The sequence below is a fragment of the Podospora pseudopauciseta genome, chromosome 1, assembly GCF_035222475.1.
Source record: "Podospora pseudopauciseta strain CBS 411.78 chromosome 1, whole genome shotgun sequence".
NCBI lineage: Eukaryota > Fungi > Ascomycota > Sordariomycetes > Sordariales > Podosporaceae > Podospora > Podospora pseudopauciseta.
Genome location: NC_085892.1, coordinates 3,568,735 through 3,584,755, shown reverse-complemented (window position 1 = coordinate 3,584,755; position 16,021 = coordinate 3,568,735). Strand labels below are relative to the sequence as shown.

Genomic DNA, 16,021 nt, shown 5'->3' with positions numbered 1-16,021 from the left:
AAAATATCTGAAGACACATATTTTTTTTTATAAATTTTTTTATTTTGATTTTTTTTTAAGTTTTCTAAAAAGACGTTTTAGAAGAGGGCGGTACATACCTTTTGAATCTGCTGTTGAGAGGAAAAAGAAAAATGGAGGAACGTGGGAGAGGGGGCCAGCAAATGTATAACTGCACACTGCCCGCCTGCGCCGGCAAACAAGCTCAAGGTTTTTGACATGACAAGTGGAGGTGAGGCGTTTGTGGACACGCGTGATGGCTGGGTTTTTCATTCACACGCCGTGGACAGGAAAATAGGGCGACTGCCATAAGCCTTGGAAGAGAATCAAAAGGCCTTGAAAAAGTATCAAAAGGCGTTAAAAGATAGCCAAGAGGCCTTGCAGAGATAGATGAATGGCCTTGAAAAATGACAGTTAGAAGCATTTAAACTATCCTTTCAGGCTTTGATTTTTCGTTGCAGTCTCTTATTCTTTGTCCGTGATGTGTCTGTGGTGCTAGGTGACGGGCACTAGCAAACTCAAAACAAGCCAAAAGAAAAGTCCACTTCGGTCATCAAACTTGTGAATAACAGCTTTCAGCCACCGGAGTAATACCCAGGTGGGCGATACCATTGGGGAATGTCCGGTGTTGCATGCGTTTTGCTGTTTTTTTTTTTTTTTTTTTGGCTCCCTTTTCTTTGACAAAAAGTTGGTTCGCATATCCCAGAAAGAGAGCCAGCACCCCTGGGGAAATAAAAAGGGGGGTGTTTTGTTTGGTGTGGATTGGTGGACTGTGATTGGTGTGTTGGAACCTTGGCCAACTATCCCCCAGACAAGCAATCCAGCTGTTGTTTGATGGATCCCCAGCTCTCTGTTGCTGGTGCATCGTTTAGATGCCTGAATGAAGACTCGATGCTCTGCCGGGCGCATAGAAAAAAGAACTGGGAGCAATTTATAAATTCAAACAACGTTTGTTGGAAATATTCGCAAAGACGAGACTAGATCGTTCAATGCAAAAGAAATGTGCACAAATAACCTGCTTGTAAAAGCAAGCTAGAATCAACCTACCCTTTCAACCCTGCCCTAGGTTAAATGGCACTGCATCACAAAAGACAATTCAATTGCAAAAAATTACGATGACTTGCTGCTCCAAACAAAGTAGACAACCAACTTCATTCCTCAACCAAAGAAATCTACAAAACAGACTCCCCAACCAAAGTATACACCAACCTGACCTCCTCCCTCGCGCCAATAGCGTTGCTAGTAGCGTACATGAACCTCTCCACATCACCAACAGGATAAAGACGGCCAGACACGTAGTACAGCTTGATATCGGGAACTAAATCAACATCTCCAGTCAGTAAACCACACCTAATACAAACAGTTAAAGCACGAAGAAAACTTACCCCCTCCATTAGTAGCAACCCACTGCCAGGTAATCTCCCTCGTCTCCGTATCAACGCTCCAAATATCACTCGCGTACTTGTTCTTCCCCGCATCCACCGTCTGAGGAACCGCCCCCGGCTCAGTAGGCGCGACAAACTTGAGAGAACCATAATTATCCTCCAGCTCGACGATATTACTAGGATGGCTATCCTTGTTAAACCCAAGCGGGCCAAACGAGGAGCTCAACCGCAGCTGGGACCCGACAGTCTCGTTCTCGAGGAGGTTGAATTCGAATAAAGTAGGCTGCTGATTGTTGCTGGTTGTGATGGCGGGACCGTTGCTGTTGTAGATCCATCCTAGGGGGGTGCCCGCGTTTTTGCGGATAACCTCGATTTTGATCATGCGCTTGACTGGCTTGGGAGCGGGCTTGGCAGTTTCGGTGGCGATGGCGGTGGTGTGGATTGTTTCGGTTGTGGTTTCGGTGATGGTGGTTGCGTCGGTGAGGGTGACTGCATCGGCGGTGGAGGTTACGGTGCTGATGGCGGGGGGGAGGCTGAGGCAGGAGCAGGCTTGGGAGATGTACTTTTCGCCGTAGCTGGTTGGGAGCCAGGTTGGGTAGGCATTGTCACGCTTTGCGGGGGTGACGGTGACGGTGGTGCTGGGAGACTCGTCGGCAGGGAGGGTGACGGTGATGGTCGTGTCGACTTGGGTGACGACCTCGGTGACGTAGCTGGTTTCGGTCACGGTGGCTACGACGGTTGGGGTGACGGTTGTTTCGAGCGTAGAAACAGGAAGACCGAGGAAGTCACGGCAGAAGTCGGAGGAGGCCGACTCGGAACGGAGGAGATTGAGAAGCGGGTCATCGGCCGGGCAGGTCCGGAGGCAACGGGCTGCCGCGCCCGAGAGAAGGGATGCGGCTTGCAGGAGGAGGACGCCACTTCCGGTCTTGGACAGCATGTTGAATGAGTGGCTTGGAATGATATGATCAAAAGAACGAATGGACGGCTTTGAGAAAAGCTGAAGATCAAGAAGAAGAACAAAAGAACAGCAAAGAGACGCAATGTTTTAAGGCTTCCATTGCCACTGATCCCTTGAGCGCAATCTTACTTCAAATCCTTTGCATATGCGCGATGACCCCGACAACCTGGTTCTGGGTGGTCTAGATCAAGATTCTGATGGAGTTCTCTTCAATAGCGCTTTTAGCTTCGGCCAACGATGGATCGCCTGTCAGCTCCTCGCTTGAACGCCTGGGTTTCCAAATTGGGATATGGCAAGGGTGTCACCCCTGTCGCTGTACGGATAAGCTTTTTACCTTGGCTTCCATTTTGTGGGGTTTTGGAACGTTTGGTCAGTCCTCTCTTTTTATCTCCACGCATGTGTGGGTTGTCATCAATGCTACCTTGTGGATGCTTTCCAACTTTGTTGTTTTTGAATGTTATTGAACAAGTGGTCACCGAGGTCCCTGTGATATTGGGAAGGTGTAAGGCAATGTGATTATCTCTTCTTTCAGGTATTCAAAACCCAGCCATCATGCGCCATCCACCATGATATAGACAGCTCCAGCGGGTATATTCTGTAGGAGGAGCCTGCTGAAAATAGAAAAGATCGTAGGAAGATGGTTCATCATGAGCCCTTGGGCAGTCATATTCGGGTCACCAGTTGTGGCACTGTTGGCATTTCCGAACAGTCGCAGAAGATCCAGCGCTAGACTGCGCATGATGCCATAGCCAGCTTGAAGAGCATCGACCTCTCGGCAGTGAAGACCGCAGAAAAAGCTGAGCGGGAACACACCGGGCGAGGACATCATCTCGGCGATCAAGGCGCAGAGGTAGCTGAGAGTAGAGAGCGAAGAATTGCACTCAAATGCCAGCTCGTCGTGGAGAATGAGAACTTGCGACTCGAGAGACTTGAGCAAGGTCACGAATGCATCTTCGATCATGAGAATACCGAACTGATTCTGACCTGTGGGCTGTAGGGAGGACGAGGTTAGCCGTACGCTATGCATGTCATGCTTGCAACGTCGAGGTAAACTCGCCAGTAAAATCCTTGGCAACACCTGCAAGGGTAAAATATAAGGAAATCGTTGGCCAATTTTGAGTTTCGCTGTTTTTGTAGATTTTCTCCACGCGGGTTTGGGAGCAGATTGATATACTGTTCTCGAATGCTCCCGAAGCCTTCTTAACTCTGTCGAGGGCATCATTGTGCTTCGATTCGTACTCACTCTGCTGAAAGAACGCCTTGAGAGATTCAACTACTGGGGTGTCAGTTTTTTGGTCTTGGCTTTAGGTCCTGTAGGGTTTTAGTGAAGAAGGAGAGACTTACAAGCACTTGGCTGATCGAAGTAGGAAACGGCATGGCGAATGAATTCCAGAACGGCCATGTGAAGATCCTCTGCCTTGTGTCTTGGATCTGGATCGCCACGATACAGTCTAATCTGTGCCTTGCTATGTGAGACAGTGTTGCCCAAGCTGTCTAGAATTTCCAGTATCTTTATGCGGATCGCCTTCTTGCGAGTCGCTGTCCAGCCATTGGCCGTAAGCAGGAACTCTGGACATCAAGGAACAGATAGTTCCTTACATTACAAAGCAGTCTTAGGCCACCCGCGAGAACACCCACCAATACAGTTGTCGTTCGGCACTAGTCCGACAAGGAATTCGATACGGCGGGCGGCAATACCACCGAGTTTATCGGCAGCCTTCAAAAGGGTTTCGCCAACTGCGCCTTCGGTCCTGGTGGGCTTGAAATGCCCCCATTGCCTTTGCGACCTCGCTGTCCGAGACCGTCCCAGGACGTGGTTTCGAACGCCTCGATAGCACTCTGATCGGCGCAACGTCTTGCTGAAGCCTTGAAGTCCAAGGAGATGCTAGAGCCCTACACTTTTGGCAAATAAATATCAGCCGAGAAGGAACACATAACCGACCGATCAAAGTCTGGTGGAGCGGGGGCAGATCTTTGTCAATTGTACCCGGCCAAGCCACATGGCAACACCGGGGTCGTAATCAGATATTGAGACCCAACGGGGACAAGCTCCATGAAAAGGATGCCGACGTGCCTGAGAACGCTACGCATTATGCTGAGTGGATTGGTAGCGAGGTTATGGTCGACTGTGAGTGGGCACTGCAGGAAATACCAGGTGATCCAGGAAGAATGGGCCAAGTGCCAAAGATGGGATAAGGAGCGTTCCTATCCAACCGAAGGGGATGATCTTCTGATTCTACCAGCTAGAGTGTTTGCATTTGTCTTCGGTACGAGAAAATGAGGCACGTTTTCCTTTTCCTTTCAGTGTGCTTACATACAGTACCTACTCTGAAATACCACTGACGAACCATTTGCCATGTAGCCTGCCTCAAAATGGGCAAAGACAACGCCGGAGAGGAGATGATGAACAAAACGCGGAGGCGGTCGGAGCCATGGGACGATTTACAGCTTCCCGATGGGCATAAACGTTTGGTGCAGTCTCTGATTGAGTCGCATTCCGATCACGAGGGACCACGCAGCCTGCATTTTGATCTTGTAAGGGACAAGGGTAAGTGTCACGCCTCGCCAATTTTGCTCGTGGTATGAAAAGTAATCAAGAGGTCGTAGGAGAGGGGGTCACCATTCTCCTACACGGGGTGCCTGGTGTTGGAAAAGCATCAACAGCTCGTAAGTGGCATCCCTCTTTACATCTACTAACCACCATCCCGATTTGGGGATTGCCAACATGAATCAGAATGCGCTGTAGAAGCAGACGATCGCCCTTTGCTCCCCATTACCTGTGGTCAGTATCGGTTGTACATGTTTCATAGAGCAGAGCCAGGAGAGAGCTAACAGATGTATAGGCGATCTCGGTACTTCTCCACGTGAAGCCGAGAAGAGACTAGAACAGCTGGCCCAGCTATGGAACTGTGTTCTGCTTCTCGACGAGGCTGACATATTCTTAGCTATTCCGACAAGCAGAACGCGAAGGACTCCAAGATCGGCCCGGTTTGGAACGGTCGCCGAATCCGCAATGCGTTCCGAAGCGCTGTTGCGCTGGCGGGATACCGTTCCAGTGGCGGCAGGATCAAACTCGAGAGGGAGCATTTTGAGCGGGTGTCCGCGGTGTCCCACGAGTTCAACCACTACCGCTGGAGCATCCAGTCAGAGACCGACTCGGCAAAGGCCGAGAGATGGGGCTACCGTATCGATGAATATCGCACCGATGAGACGATACACCTGCAATCACAGCATAACCACTCAGACAACCGCAGGCCGGCAGAAGGACCTGGGCATGTCATGTTTGGGCAGATGGGAACGGTACCCAACGTAAACACACCGGCTGGGTCGGCGGCGCCTTTCATGCACGCCGGTTTCCAACACTTTGGCCAGCAAGGGGGAGGGTTTTACAACCCTCAACCTCAACAACCCCATGCAGCAGCTTTCCCCGTGATTACCGGAGTTGCGCCAGGTCCTCTACAGCAACAGAATCAGCAACTGGGATATCCCATGGCGGCACCGCCCCAGCACTACGGAGCTGGCTGCGGAGGCCCAACTGCCTCAAGGTCACTCGACTTCACAGGGTAATGATGGACCACAGGGATGATCCCTTGTGGCATACCTGAGGATTTGGCTTGGGGCTGTGATTTCTAAGAAGATGGATGAGCTTCCTGGTGAGTAGGATACGTTGAGTTTGCCAGAATGTGTTTTTTTCTTTAAACGTCGTGTCGTGGGTGATAAATAAAATACATGAAACCAATCTTTGTCGGTGGGCCCAACATGTCTCTCTTGACATATAATGCGGTTTACCTGCACGTGCGCAAATTGTTGAAACTTTGTCTTTTCGAACAGTCAGGTGCCCATATTGGCAAATATAAAGTCTTGTGTTGTTGCATGGGCATCCCAAGCCTGGTTACAATGAAGCCGTTCTGATCTCTGGCGATCACATCCAAGATCATCACAGGTGTCCGGCAACTGTCCATAACCCATGACGACTGTCCATAGCTGCTGTGTATGGCTAGCCATTGGTGCGAAAACTTTGTTCTTACGTCTTCCTAAACTGAAATGGGCTTAACTTTGAGAGAACTCTTACGGAGCCCCCTATTTATCTTACCAGCGCTCCCTCTCCACCTATTTACTCGCCCTTTAAACAATGCAATAAAAGGCCTTGCAAGAAAATCAACAAGCCTTTAAACTATCTTTAGAGTCCTTTGAATTGTTTTCAAGGCCTTTTAACTATCTTGTAAAGTCTTTAACTATCTTTCGAGGCTCTTAAGTTATTTTTTAAGCGCTTTAATTATCTGTTAGAGCCTATTAAATGTCCTTCCACGCTTGATAATCAAAAGAGATACTCGCGTGAGCCACCTCTTTTAGACTTTGGCTTTTTTTGGGGGTGGGGGCATCGGGTAAATAAGCAGGGGGCTCTGTAAAGGTTTTCTTCCTATCTTTTTCTTCAAAGCTGGAGCTCTCGCGTGAACTTAGGTACTAATCCAAGGCACCTCACTATTCTTTCCCCTCTCATATCCATCTGACAGTTTGCTCCCCCAAGAAAGACCAAAAGGTATGTCTTCACGATGACGGCCGAACCATACAAACCATCCGAGATCCACGTCGCGGCGGCAGAGCACGAGGGTAAAAGGTGGAAATACCTTCGCTCGTGGGGGATTCGTCGATTTCCCAACAGCAGCCGTGAAGAAGTCCACATTGAGGGGGGGGAGGCAACATCACTCTTTCTTGCCAACGATGTCCCGACGCTGGCGGGGTGACTTGACAGCGGACAATGTGTCCAGGGGTCACGGCGCATAACCCCTTGGGTTAGGTATCCCACTTATGTGTTGTATGATCGTGAACATCCCGAGCGAAATATCAACTGCATCAAGATGGGTAGTAACGACGACGGTGGCGGGAAAAAAGCAGAAGAGTAAGGGCGGTGGTGGTGTAGGTTTGGATACGTCTTGCGGGGGTTTTTTGTTTGGGAGTTGGCTGGTTGCGGTTGTCGTGCTGCTTGAGGATATAATCGTTAATGTGGTTGATGATGTGCAAAGCTCAGGGAAGGCTTGCATTGGCCATACCTCTCTCAAAAATAATATGTGCTGAATAACCCTACACATCTATCAATACAACCCCTCTTCTCCCATTGCCTCTTCCCTACAAAACCTTACTCATAGCCAAAAGAACAGAAAAGTCGTCGGGTATCCCCCATCCGTTTAATCCCGATCTTGTTATCCTAACCCCATCACCAAAAACACAAAATTACACAAAAGCCACTCGCTAGGTAGGCTCTCCCCCCTCCATCGCTAACCCCCGCTCCCACTCCCCTCCCCCTCATCCAACAACCCGTCAACCAACCCAACCCTCATCCTCGGCCTAACCACCCCCTCCCCCCCCTCCTTAACCCGTCTCAACGCCCTCCTAACCCCCTCCAACCTCCCCCTTTCCTGCACCACCATCCCCCTCGCCAAATCCCTAATCGCCCTCCTCCCCAACCTCTCATGCATCTCCCTCCACCCCGCCAACTCCCCCGCCACCGTCTGCTGCGTATACCTCAGCTCCCTGCCAAGCATCTCCGCCTCCTGCTCCATCTTCCTCGCCTTCTCCTCCCTATCCTCATTCATCCTCTGCCTCGTCTCATCCAGCAGTCCCAAAGGCCATCTACTTGACCTGTTAAGCGTGTTATAGTTCCTTTCTACCTCCTTCCGAATAGAAACAATCTTTGCTATCGTCTGCGGTGGTCTCCCCAGCGCTTTGAGTATAGCTTCGATATTGCTGTACAGCGCCAGAAACGCCGAAAAAAATTGCGAAATAGGCGACGACTGCGAAGGCGCCAAGGAGCGAACGTAGGTTTCGAAGCCAGAGATGTAATTCTGCGGAAGAAAAGGGAGGGTGGCGAGCGCTTTGGAGAGGAGGGTGGAGGACTCGTAGAGATCTTTACACACTATTAGTTACCGCTGACAGTGATGGAGGCGGAAAAAACAAACCATTGACCACATTCCCAATATTGTTCGCCCTCCTCGCCACGCTCCTCGTCGAAAAGTGCACGCTCCTCACGATATCCCTAGCGTGATCAACAAACTGCTCCACCTCCCTCAGATCCTGCACCGGTTCCAGCTCCTCATGCACCTTTTCCAACAGCGCATCCGCCTTGAGCTTGCTCCTCTCCGCCATCTGATCCAGCTGCAGATCCGGCACGAGGAAAAACTCCCACAGCATCTCGTGCGTGGAAAACGTCGGGTGGGCAAGCAACACCTTCAAAAACCAGTCCATCCTGATTTGTAAATCCTTCAGCACCGCCCTACTCGGCCGTGAAGGGATCTGCGTCGGCGATCTCAGGTCCGCCAGCGAAGGGATCCACGACGCTGGGTTTTCCATCTGCAGCAACTTGGCGAGATGCTCAAAGTCAGCCAGGGACCTCCGACAGGTCGTCACGGCATAGCTATGCTCGTCAACTGGGGCCCCCGACTTGAGCACGAAGCGGATGGTGCCGTCTTCGACAAAGAATGACCTGACTACTCCCGTAGTGCGGGAGTCGGAGCTGCCGTGGGAGAGGGAAAACAGCACAAGATCATCAATCTTATTGCGCAAGTCATCGTCCTTGGCCAACTCCACCGCCGTCAGACCTCGAAGTTCTCTTGCAGCAGTGTCGACTCTTGGGTCGCCAAACAGCGTCCTGACCATATCAAACCGGCCGTATTTACTCGCCAACATCAGCGCCGTGAACCTCTTTTCGTTTGTAGCGTTGACATCCAAATCGCACTGCTGCAGGATCTTGAGTGCCAGTTTTGGTTCGTTGACAATATGAAGAAGGGTGTTCCCCTTCTGATCAACATGGTCGTCAATGTGTAGAGGCTGGCCATCTCCCTGACACTTGGTCGCAATCTCCAGCCCTTCCTCCACCATGGTGTAGTAATTTGGGTTATCGTAGGATCGACACAAAGCAAACAATGGGGTTTGCCTGTTCTTGTCCTTTTGTCTCCAGGGGAGTAACCGGCCGATTCTACCGATTAGAAAGGGTGCGTGGAACAGATAATGCGCTGCGCTCCGCCCCCAGGTGTCCTGACGAGCGAGATACTCCCTGATCTTGTTGTCGTCTCCTGTAGAGTCGAGAATGTAATCAAGAAGTCCGTTGATGACTTCGGCATTGCCCAGCTGCACGGCCGCGCTGAACAACGTTGTTTCTTCGTTGTCCTGGTCCTCCAGAATGACCGGTGCCGTGTAGTATTGCCGAAAAGACAACAAGTATTTCAACACCTGTGGTTGCCCATGTTGAATCGCCATCATCAAAACCGACTCCCCTTTGGCGTCCTGTGTTTGAACCAGGCGCTCAATAGAAGTGTCGCCTTCGATCCCACTTGTGAACGTCCCGATGCTCATGGGCAACGACCGAAACGAAATCTCGGAGCCGCTGGACATACTCCTGGTGTCCATCGACACCTTCTTGATGCGTTTTGGTGGTGGTTGTTCCAGAGTTTCGGCTGATCCATTTTGAAATGGAAACACATGACCGAGCCCAGATCCGACCGAGAACCTCTCTGATGCTGCTAGAGTTGTTGACGAAGCTCCATTCGTGAAGCTCCAACCAGTTGACGATCGCCTCCGCCAACGTGAAGACCCGTAATCGTCCTCATCTTCGATCGCATCCTCTGTTGGTTCCAAGATCTTCCTCAGCTCCGGCATATCCCCCTTCGAAACAGCATCCCACAAAGCCTTATTCCTACGACTGGCCCTCCTCAGCCCTCCAGACTCCCGGTCGAGATACGATAACACAGCCTCGAAGGTGCTAAGCGCATATCCCATCTCACCACTCTCCACATCATCGATAAAGACGAAATGTCTTATATACGCCAACCTCGCCTGGAGGTGCTTGATCTGCGCCTTGATCACCACATACAGCAACAGCGACACCAGCGTATCCGCATTTATCGTCATAGCCGGCTTCTCCGTCGCCGACCTCGGCTGTCCCTGTGTCGCCGCCCCCTCGCTAAACTGCGTCGCCGCCTTCGTCGTCGCCAGCAAAATCTCCATCATCTCCTGCGGACAACTCGCATTCGGCATCTTCCTAAACTCCTCGACCGCATTCCCCAACCGGCTCACCACCTCCCTCTTGGCCTTCATCCCCCCATCAATCGCAATCCCCAACTGCGAGATGTCAATATTGTTCATCTGCCTTATCTTGGCCTCCAGTTCCAAATCATCCTGCCTCCTCAACCCGGCAATCCTAGGAAACAGCAAATGGTGCACATTCTCGGCAATATACCGCTCGATCAACCTCTCCACCACCGGCCCCGTCAAGTCCGTCGTCGCCCCCAAGAGCGACAACTGCTGCTTGTCCACATTCTGAAACAAATCAATCGCCGTCGTCACCGCCGTCTCCAACGAAGTCCTCATAACCTCCTCATCATCCTCCGTCAGCACATTCTCCGGCGCCCCATTCCCATTCGTCCCCTCTCCCCCCGCAACCCCGACCCCTTTCCCCGGCTCCCCCTCCGGCACTGTCTTCCCCGACGGCGGCGGCGGAGGCGGCAATATCCTCTCAAAAACAATCGTAAACTCCCTAAAAAGCTTCTCCAGCCCCCCCTGCATCTGCTTAGCAATACTCGGGAAATTAACCAGCAGCTCATGAAAACTCTTGATATCCTTCTTCCTTGTCGTCCCCGTCCCCCCCTCACTCAACAACACCTTCCGCAATCCCCCCTCCGCCGGCGACGGTGACGGTGGTGGTGGTACAGCCGGCACAATCCTAACCTCCTCCCAAGACCCCACCAAAGGCCGGTTAATAAAATAGATCAAAAACTGCCTCGGGTCCAACGTATCCGGGTACCAAAGCGTCTCATGCAGCAAGTTGGCCTGGGCCAGTGCTTTAAACCCCTTGTTGGTGTAAACCCCCCCGTCCTTGACCACCAAACTCCTCCCATTCACCGTCCCGTACATTTTCGGCTTCCCTCTCATCTCCCTTAGATTCTGCTGCTGTCCCTGACCCTGTCCATCCTTCCCCCCTTTCAAAAGCGGTATCCTCACCACATGACTCCCGAGAAACTCCTCCGACCCGATCGACGCCGTCAGCGGCGCCCCTGTTTCTGCGTCTCGCGAGTTGAGGAGCACATCCGCCAGGGGCACCAAGAGAATGTGCTGCTGCGGCGGGAGGCACTGCGCCAGCACCGGGCTCTTGAGGAAGGCGCTCAGGAAGGGGTTTAGGGGTTGCATTCATTCGACTTTTTCCCTCTCCCTCCCCTTTTTCACTGTATGGTGTTGTTGAATTCTGTTGTGTTATAAGCCACCATTGGGCGGTCGACGATGGGTAGCAGTCATGCAACTATTGCTTAGATTCTATGTCGAGGAAGCTCGTAGGTAGTAGACAACGAGAAAAACGCGGTGGTGGTGGTGGGATCAGACGTGACGCAATCCCGCCAAAAGGGAAGCTCGCTTGGCAAAGATAGGTAGGTGACGGGTTCGTTGGCAGTGTGTGTAGGTACCAAGCTCGAGTGGTACAGCGCGGGGGAAAACGGAGTCGTTTGGGTGGGTTGTCAGAGAAAAGATGTAATGGTCGGGATTCGCAGAGTGATTCGCAATGTCGGGTACGGCGTCGTCAGCTTCGGGCGCATTCCACAAGAACTGTTTGGTTACTTATGTATCTGGGCCGGCGATGCTGGACGAACAGCATGGGATGGATGGATGCCGTGGTGGGTGGAACAGTGGCATCCCTGACGGCTTGGCGCTAAGTACAGCAAGCAGCAGGTGGCACCAACCGCAGCGACAGCTCCCGCCCCTTGTGGCCACTCCAGCGATCTCCCGGCAAGCAAACACTCAAGTGGGGGTCACATATCAACACTCGGTCAGTCATGCTGAAGAAGTCAAGAAGATCATTTCACACTTTTTTATTGGGTTTTTTTTATTCTGCTCTTCTATGCTCTGCGCATTTGTTTTCAAGGCAGCAAGGCTGTGTTCCCCCAATTCTTACCACACAATGAAATGATACAGGCGACACTGAATGGCAGCTCTCAGCTCACGCATGTAGCCTCTTTTCAGACTCGCTCCTCTCAGGATCTTGCCTGAGCTTCAGTGACATGATGCCCAAGTATTTTACACCACAGGCTGCTTACTCATTTCTCATAAACTTCATATCATTAATTTTAATGTGAGCTTAGAGCTTAGCTCTTGGCGGCACCGGCCTTGAAGTGCAGGATATCACCGTCCTCGACGATGTAGTCCTTGCCCTTGGTCATGATCTTCCCCTTGGATCTGACCTCGGCTTCGTCACCGAGCTCCTTGAGGTCGGCGTACTTGAAGACGATGGCCTGGATGAAGGTCTTCTCAAAGTCAGTGTGGATAACACCAGCCGCCTGGGGCGCCTTGGTGCCGTTGCGGAGAGTCCACTGGCGAACCTCATCGGGGCCGACAGTGAAGAAGCTGCCGAGATCGAGGGCCTTGCGCATGGTGACAATGAGCTTGGGAAGAGCCGACTGGGCGCCGACCTTCTTCTCCTCCTCAGCAACCTCCTCGTCAGTCTCGAAGCGGGTCAGGCGCTCCTCGAAAGCGACGGAGATGGGGATGATGGGATCACCAGGAGCGTTGTCCTGGATCCACTTGGCAACACCGGGAAGATACTTGTTCTTCTTGCGGATGTAGTCCTTCTCGGAAAGGTTGACAAGGTACACGACAGGCTTGGCCGTCAGGAGAAACAGAGGATTGATGACCTCAATCTGTTGACTCTATTAGCATCAACTTCCCCAAAGAAGATCATGTGTCAAGTTGGAATGTGTGATATCGTTCAGATTTAAAGTTACTCTCAGTATGCCAAAAAGACATTCGACGAGCTGGGTTTAAAGTTCGGGTCACGGACCCTTTATCATCATGGAACCACGGGAAGGAATGGATCAAAAACAAAAAGCAAGCACATACCTCCTTGGGACCCCAGGTGCCCTTGCGGACCTCCTTGCCGTCCCTGAGGTGGGCCAAGATCTTCTCGATCGTGGCCTCCTCCTCCTTCCACTGCTTCATCTGAAGACTCTGACCACCCTGGCGGGTCTTCTTCTTCTGGTTCTCGAGGGCCTTCTCAACGAACTCAATGTCCTTGAGTCTCAGCTCCTCGCTGATGATATCGAGATCACGTGTTGGGTTGACATCACCCTCGACGTGGATAATCTCGGCATCATCGAAGCAACGAACGACCTGGAAGATGGCATCGACGGCGCGAATGTGCGACAAGAAGGCGTTGCCGAGACCGGCTCCTGTTGAGGCACCACGGGTCAAACCAGCGATGTCGTAGACTGTGAGGTTGGCAGGGACGCGCGACTTAGGCTTGTACTTCTCGCAAAGCCAGTCATAGCGCTCATCAGGGACGATGACGCGGGCCTCCTCTGGGTCAATCGTAGCATAGGGGAAGTTCTGCGGCTTGTATCAGCATCGCCAGTCCCTTCAGGATCGAATCCGTTCGATGCGTACTGCGGGGTTACCCAGGTTACACTTGGTGATGGCCTGGAAGAGCGTGGACTTGCCGACGTTCGCCAACCCGACCTGATAGAAGGGAGAGAAAAGGTTAGCAAGAACTATCTATATGAGCTTAGGGAGGGAGGGAGTGGGGAGAAGGAGGGAAGGAGGGAAAAAAAGGGAAAAAAAGAACCCACAATACCACTCTTCAGGTTGTTACCAGGACGGCCCAAGAGGACCTTCTTCTCCTCGACGGCCTTTTTTGGGGGCATTCTGGCTGGACCTCTTTTTTTGCTGTACTGACGAGTAGAAAGGTAGATGAAAGTGCAATCAAGCACTGGCTTTTTGAAAAATGCAGAGCTAGCTGCGAGGGGTCGAAGGAGGGGTAATGGAGAAGAGAAGAATGAACTGCCAATAAGGGACGCCGTTGTGACTTGCTCGTGGGCCACCCAAGAGTGCCACGAGCCGCGCGTAGTTGAGGCTTTGGATATAAAAGGAGCCCTGAAAGAGTGAACGACAAGGCTGTGCTCAAGGCAAGTTTTTGTTTTGGTTTGTTGGGCTTCCCAGCGATCGCTTGATATTCTGGTCGCCGGTTTTCTTTTTTTCTTCAATTTCTTGAAGGTTTTTGGAGTTTTAAAAGCACCAGCAACGATCAGGGCACCACAGCGCAGAAATTTCAATGAAAATGATCCATCTCAGTGGGGTTAGTCTGGCTCTGGAGAATCGATTGGCCGACCTGGGGAGCTTTTCGAGAGCGCTTGGGCCACCTCGGGACCTGACTGTGCGTTCCGGCTCTGACGGGGTGGGGCTAGCCGAGTCGCGAGCGTCAGAGTGGGGTCTTCTGGAAGGATAAGCTGCCCGCGCCCGCCGGATGCGAAAGACATCCATCCATCATCTGCAGCAGCGGGCAGTCACCTGGAAAGTGTTTCTGATGCATCACTCTTCGCACAGCACAATTGCCTTGTGTGTCTTGACTACGATTAGACCGAAACTATCTCCATCTTCATCATCACAAACCCACAAACACCTGCGGAATGCACCCCTCACAACCCCGATCCTAGTCGCGGCATCCTCGCTATCAGAAATCAGTTTGCGCAGCAGCTCTTTGTTCTGCCATTCCTCACCAACCTAGTGTTGCCTATCGCAGCTATCCGGACCTACACTTGCGCAGCCACATTATTGACCTCCACCACCCAAATCTTGCTCGCTTTTCAAACCTAATACCTCTTGAACCATCAACCCATCCATCCATCACAGTCACTATCATCAAAACCACCAAGAAAATGCCACCCTCAACCCGCCCCCCAGCCCGCCCCTCCCGCCCCTCCCACCGCTCCACCCTCTCCCTCCAAAAAACCGAAATCACTATCCATGTCTACGACCTCTTACCCCCGGGAAAACTCTCCAACACCCTCTGGGCCCTGGGAACCTCCCTCCTCCACTCAGGCGTCGTCCTCAACAACAAAGAATACGCCTACGGCGGTCACGACCGCCCCGGCCTCACAGGCGTCTACTGGACCAAACCCCTCACCCTGCCCCCCGGGGGAACCTTTCGCACCGAGATCCTCCACGGTTTCACCCTGGCCACCGAAGCCGAGATTGACTCCATCATCCGGAGGGCGTCGGAGGAGTTTTTGGGCACGTCGTATAATTTGCTGACCAAGAATTGTAACCATTTCACGAGTTATCTGTGCGAGAAGTTGACGGGGAGGCCGGGGCCGGGGTGGTTGAACAGGGCGGCGAATATTGGGGTTGCGCTGCCTTGTGTTGTGCCGAGGGAGTGGATTGAGGCGCCGGATTTTGAGACGCATAATAGAGGTGGTGGTGGGGGGGGTTTGTTGGAGGGGGAGGAGAGTGGGGATGAGTACTATGGAGAGGGGAGTAGGATGCTGAGGGGGAGTGATGAGGTGCCTAGGTTGGTTGGGCAGGAGGGGAGGAGGGAGGAGGAGGAACATGGGATTACGGTTACCAAGGGGAAGGGGAAGGCGAGGGATGAGGAGGGGAGGGTTTTGCCTAGGGCGGAGAGGGCTCCTACTTCTTGAGTTTGGGTTGCGCAGTCTAGGGTCTTGGGGGTTCTGAAACTACCGAGGCGTATTGTTGATTTCTGGATTTTTGCGCTGAGTTTTGCGTTGAGTTATTGTTTAGCATTGTTTCTGGCGTTACTTTGGATGGAAGGATGGGCGTTTAGGGGGTCATTTTATTTTGATACCACGGGACATATTAACCAGGCACCATTTTGGATGGGATGGCGCGCTCAGTTGGATTGAATTACATTTTA

At 52.0% G+C, this 16,021-nt stretch overlaps 5 protein-coding genes across 5 annotated transcripts; 2 read left to right on the top strand and 3 right to left on the bottom strand.

Annotated features, from left to right (window-relative positions):
- Nucleotides 1-1,079: 1,079 nt before the first annotated feature.
- Nucleotides 1,080-2,580, bottom strand: QC763_109980 (uncharacterized protein). Its single transcript, XM_062907589.1, has 2 exons — nucleotides 1,383-2,580; nucleotides 1,080-1,315 (listed from the first exon to the last, which is right to left on the bottom strand). Exons 1-2 carry the CDS (start codon nucleotides 2,317-2,319, stop codon nucleotides 1,170-1,172), a joined length of 1,083 nt encoding a protein of 360 aa, XP_062770549.1. The 5' UTR covers nucleotides 2,320-2,580; the 3' UTR covers nucleotides 1,080-1,169.
- A 2,133-nt stretch (nucleotides 2,581-4,713) lies between these two features.
- On the top strand, nucleotides 4,714-5,907 carry QC763_109960 (uncharacterized protein; the record flags this gene model as incomplete). Its single annotated transcript, XM_062907588.1, has 3 exons — nucleotides 4,714-4,875; nucleotides 4,948-5,007; nucleotides 5,302-5,907. 3 exons carry the CDS (start codon nucleotides 4,714-4,716, stop codon nucleotides 5,905-5,907), a joined length of 828 nt encoding a protein of 275 aa, XP_062770548.1.
- Nucleotides 5,908-7,616: 1,709 nt separating this feature from the next.
- Nucleotides 7,617-11,979, bottom strand: QC763_109950 (uncharacterized protein; the record flags this gene model as incomplete). The annotated part of the gene is made up of 2 exons (XM_062907587.1): nucleotides 8,298-11,979; nucleotides 7,617-8,245 (listed from the first exon to the last, which is right to left on the bottom strand). Exons 1-2 carry the CDS (start codon nucleotides 11,518-11,520, stop codon nucleotides 7,617-7,619), a joined length of 3,852 nt encoding a protein of 1,283 aa, XP_062770547.1. The 5' UTR covers nucleotides 11,521-11,979.
- A 125-nt stretch (nucleotides 11,980-12,104) lies between these two features.
- On the bottom strand, nucleotides 12,105-14,435 carry OLA1 (Obg-like ATPase). Its single transcript, XM_062907586.1, has 4 exons — nucleotides 13,941-14,435; nucleotides 13,759-13,830; nucleotides 13,216-13,701; nucleotides 12,105-13,016 (listed from the first exon to the last, which is right to left on the bottom strand). The coding sequence occupies exons 1-4, from the start codon at nucleotides 14,013-14,015 to the stop codon at nucleotides 12,465-12,467; spliced, it is 1,185 nt and encodes a 394-aa protein (XP_062770546.1). The 5' UTR covers nucleotides 14,016-14,435; the 3' UTR covers nucleotides 12,105-12,464.
- Nucleotides 14,436-15,026: 591 nt separating this feature from the next.
- Nucleotides 15,027-15,785, top strand: QC763_109930 (uncharacterized protein; the record flags this gene model as incomplete). The annotated part of the gene is made up of 1 exon (XM_062907585.1): nucleotides 15,027-15,785. One exon carries the CDS (start codon nucleotides 15,027-15,029, stop codon nucleotides 15,783-15,785), a length of 759 nt encoding a protein of 252 aa, XP_062770545.1.
- Between the last annotated feature and the right edge of the window lie 236 nt (nucleotides 15,786-16,021).

What these genes read in the sequence shown, in the direction of transcription:
- OLA1 (XM_062907586.1), bottom strand. Translation starts at nt 14,015, where the DNA reads ATGCCCCCAAAAAAGGCCGTCGAGGAGAAGAAGGTCCTCTTGGGCCGT. An exon ending in ACAACCTGAAGAGTGGTATT is followed by an intron (nt 13,831 to 13,940) that starts GTGGGTTCTTTT and finishes CCCTTCTATCAG; the next exon opens with GTCGGGTTGGCGAACGTCGG. An exon ending in GCACCTGGGGTCCCAAGGAG is followed by an intron (nt 13,017 to 13,215) that starts GTATGTGCTTGC and finishes TAGAGTCAACAG; the next exon opens with ATTGAGGTCATCAATCCTCT.
- QC763_109980 (XM_062907589.1), bottom strand. Translation starts at nt 2,319, where the DNA reads ATGCTGTCCAAGACCGGAAGTGGCGTCCTCCTCCTGCAAGCCGCATCC. An exon ending in GGTTGCTACTAATGGAGGGG is followed by an intron (nt 1,316 to 1,382) that starts GTAAGTTTTCTT and finishes ATGTTGATTTAG; the next exon opens with TTCCCGATATCAAGCTGTAC.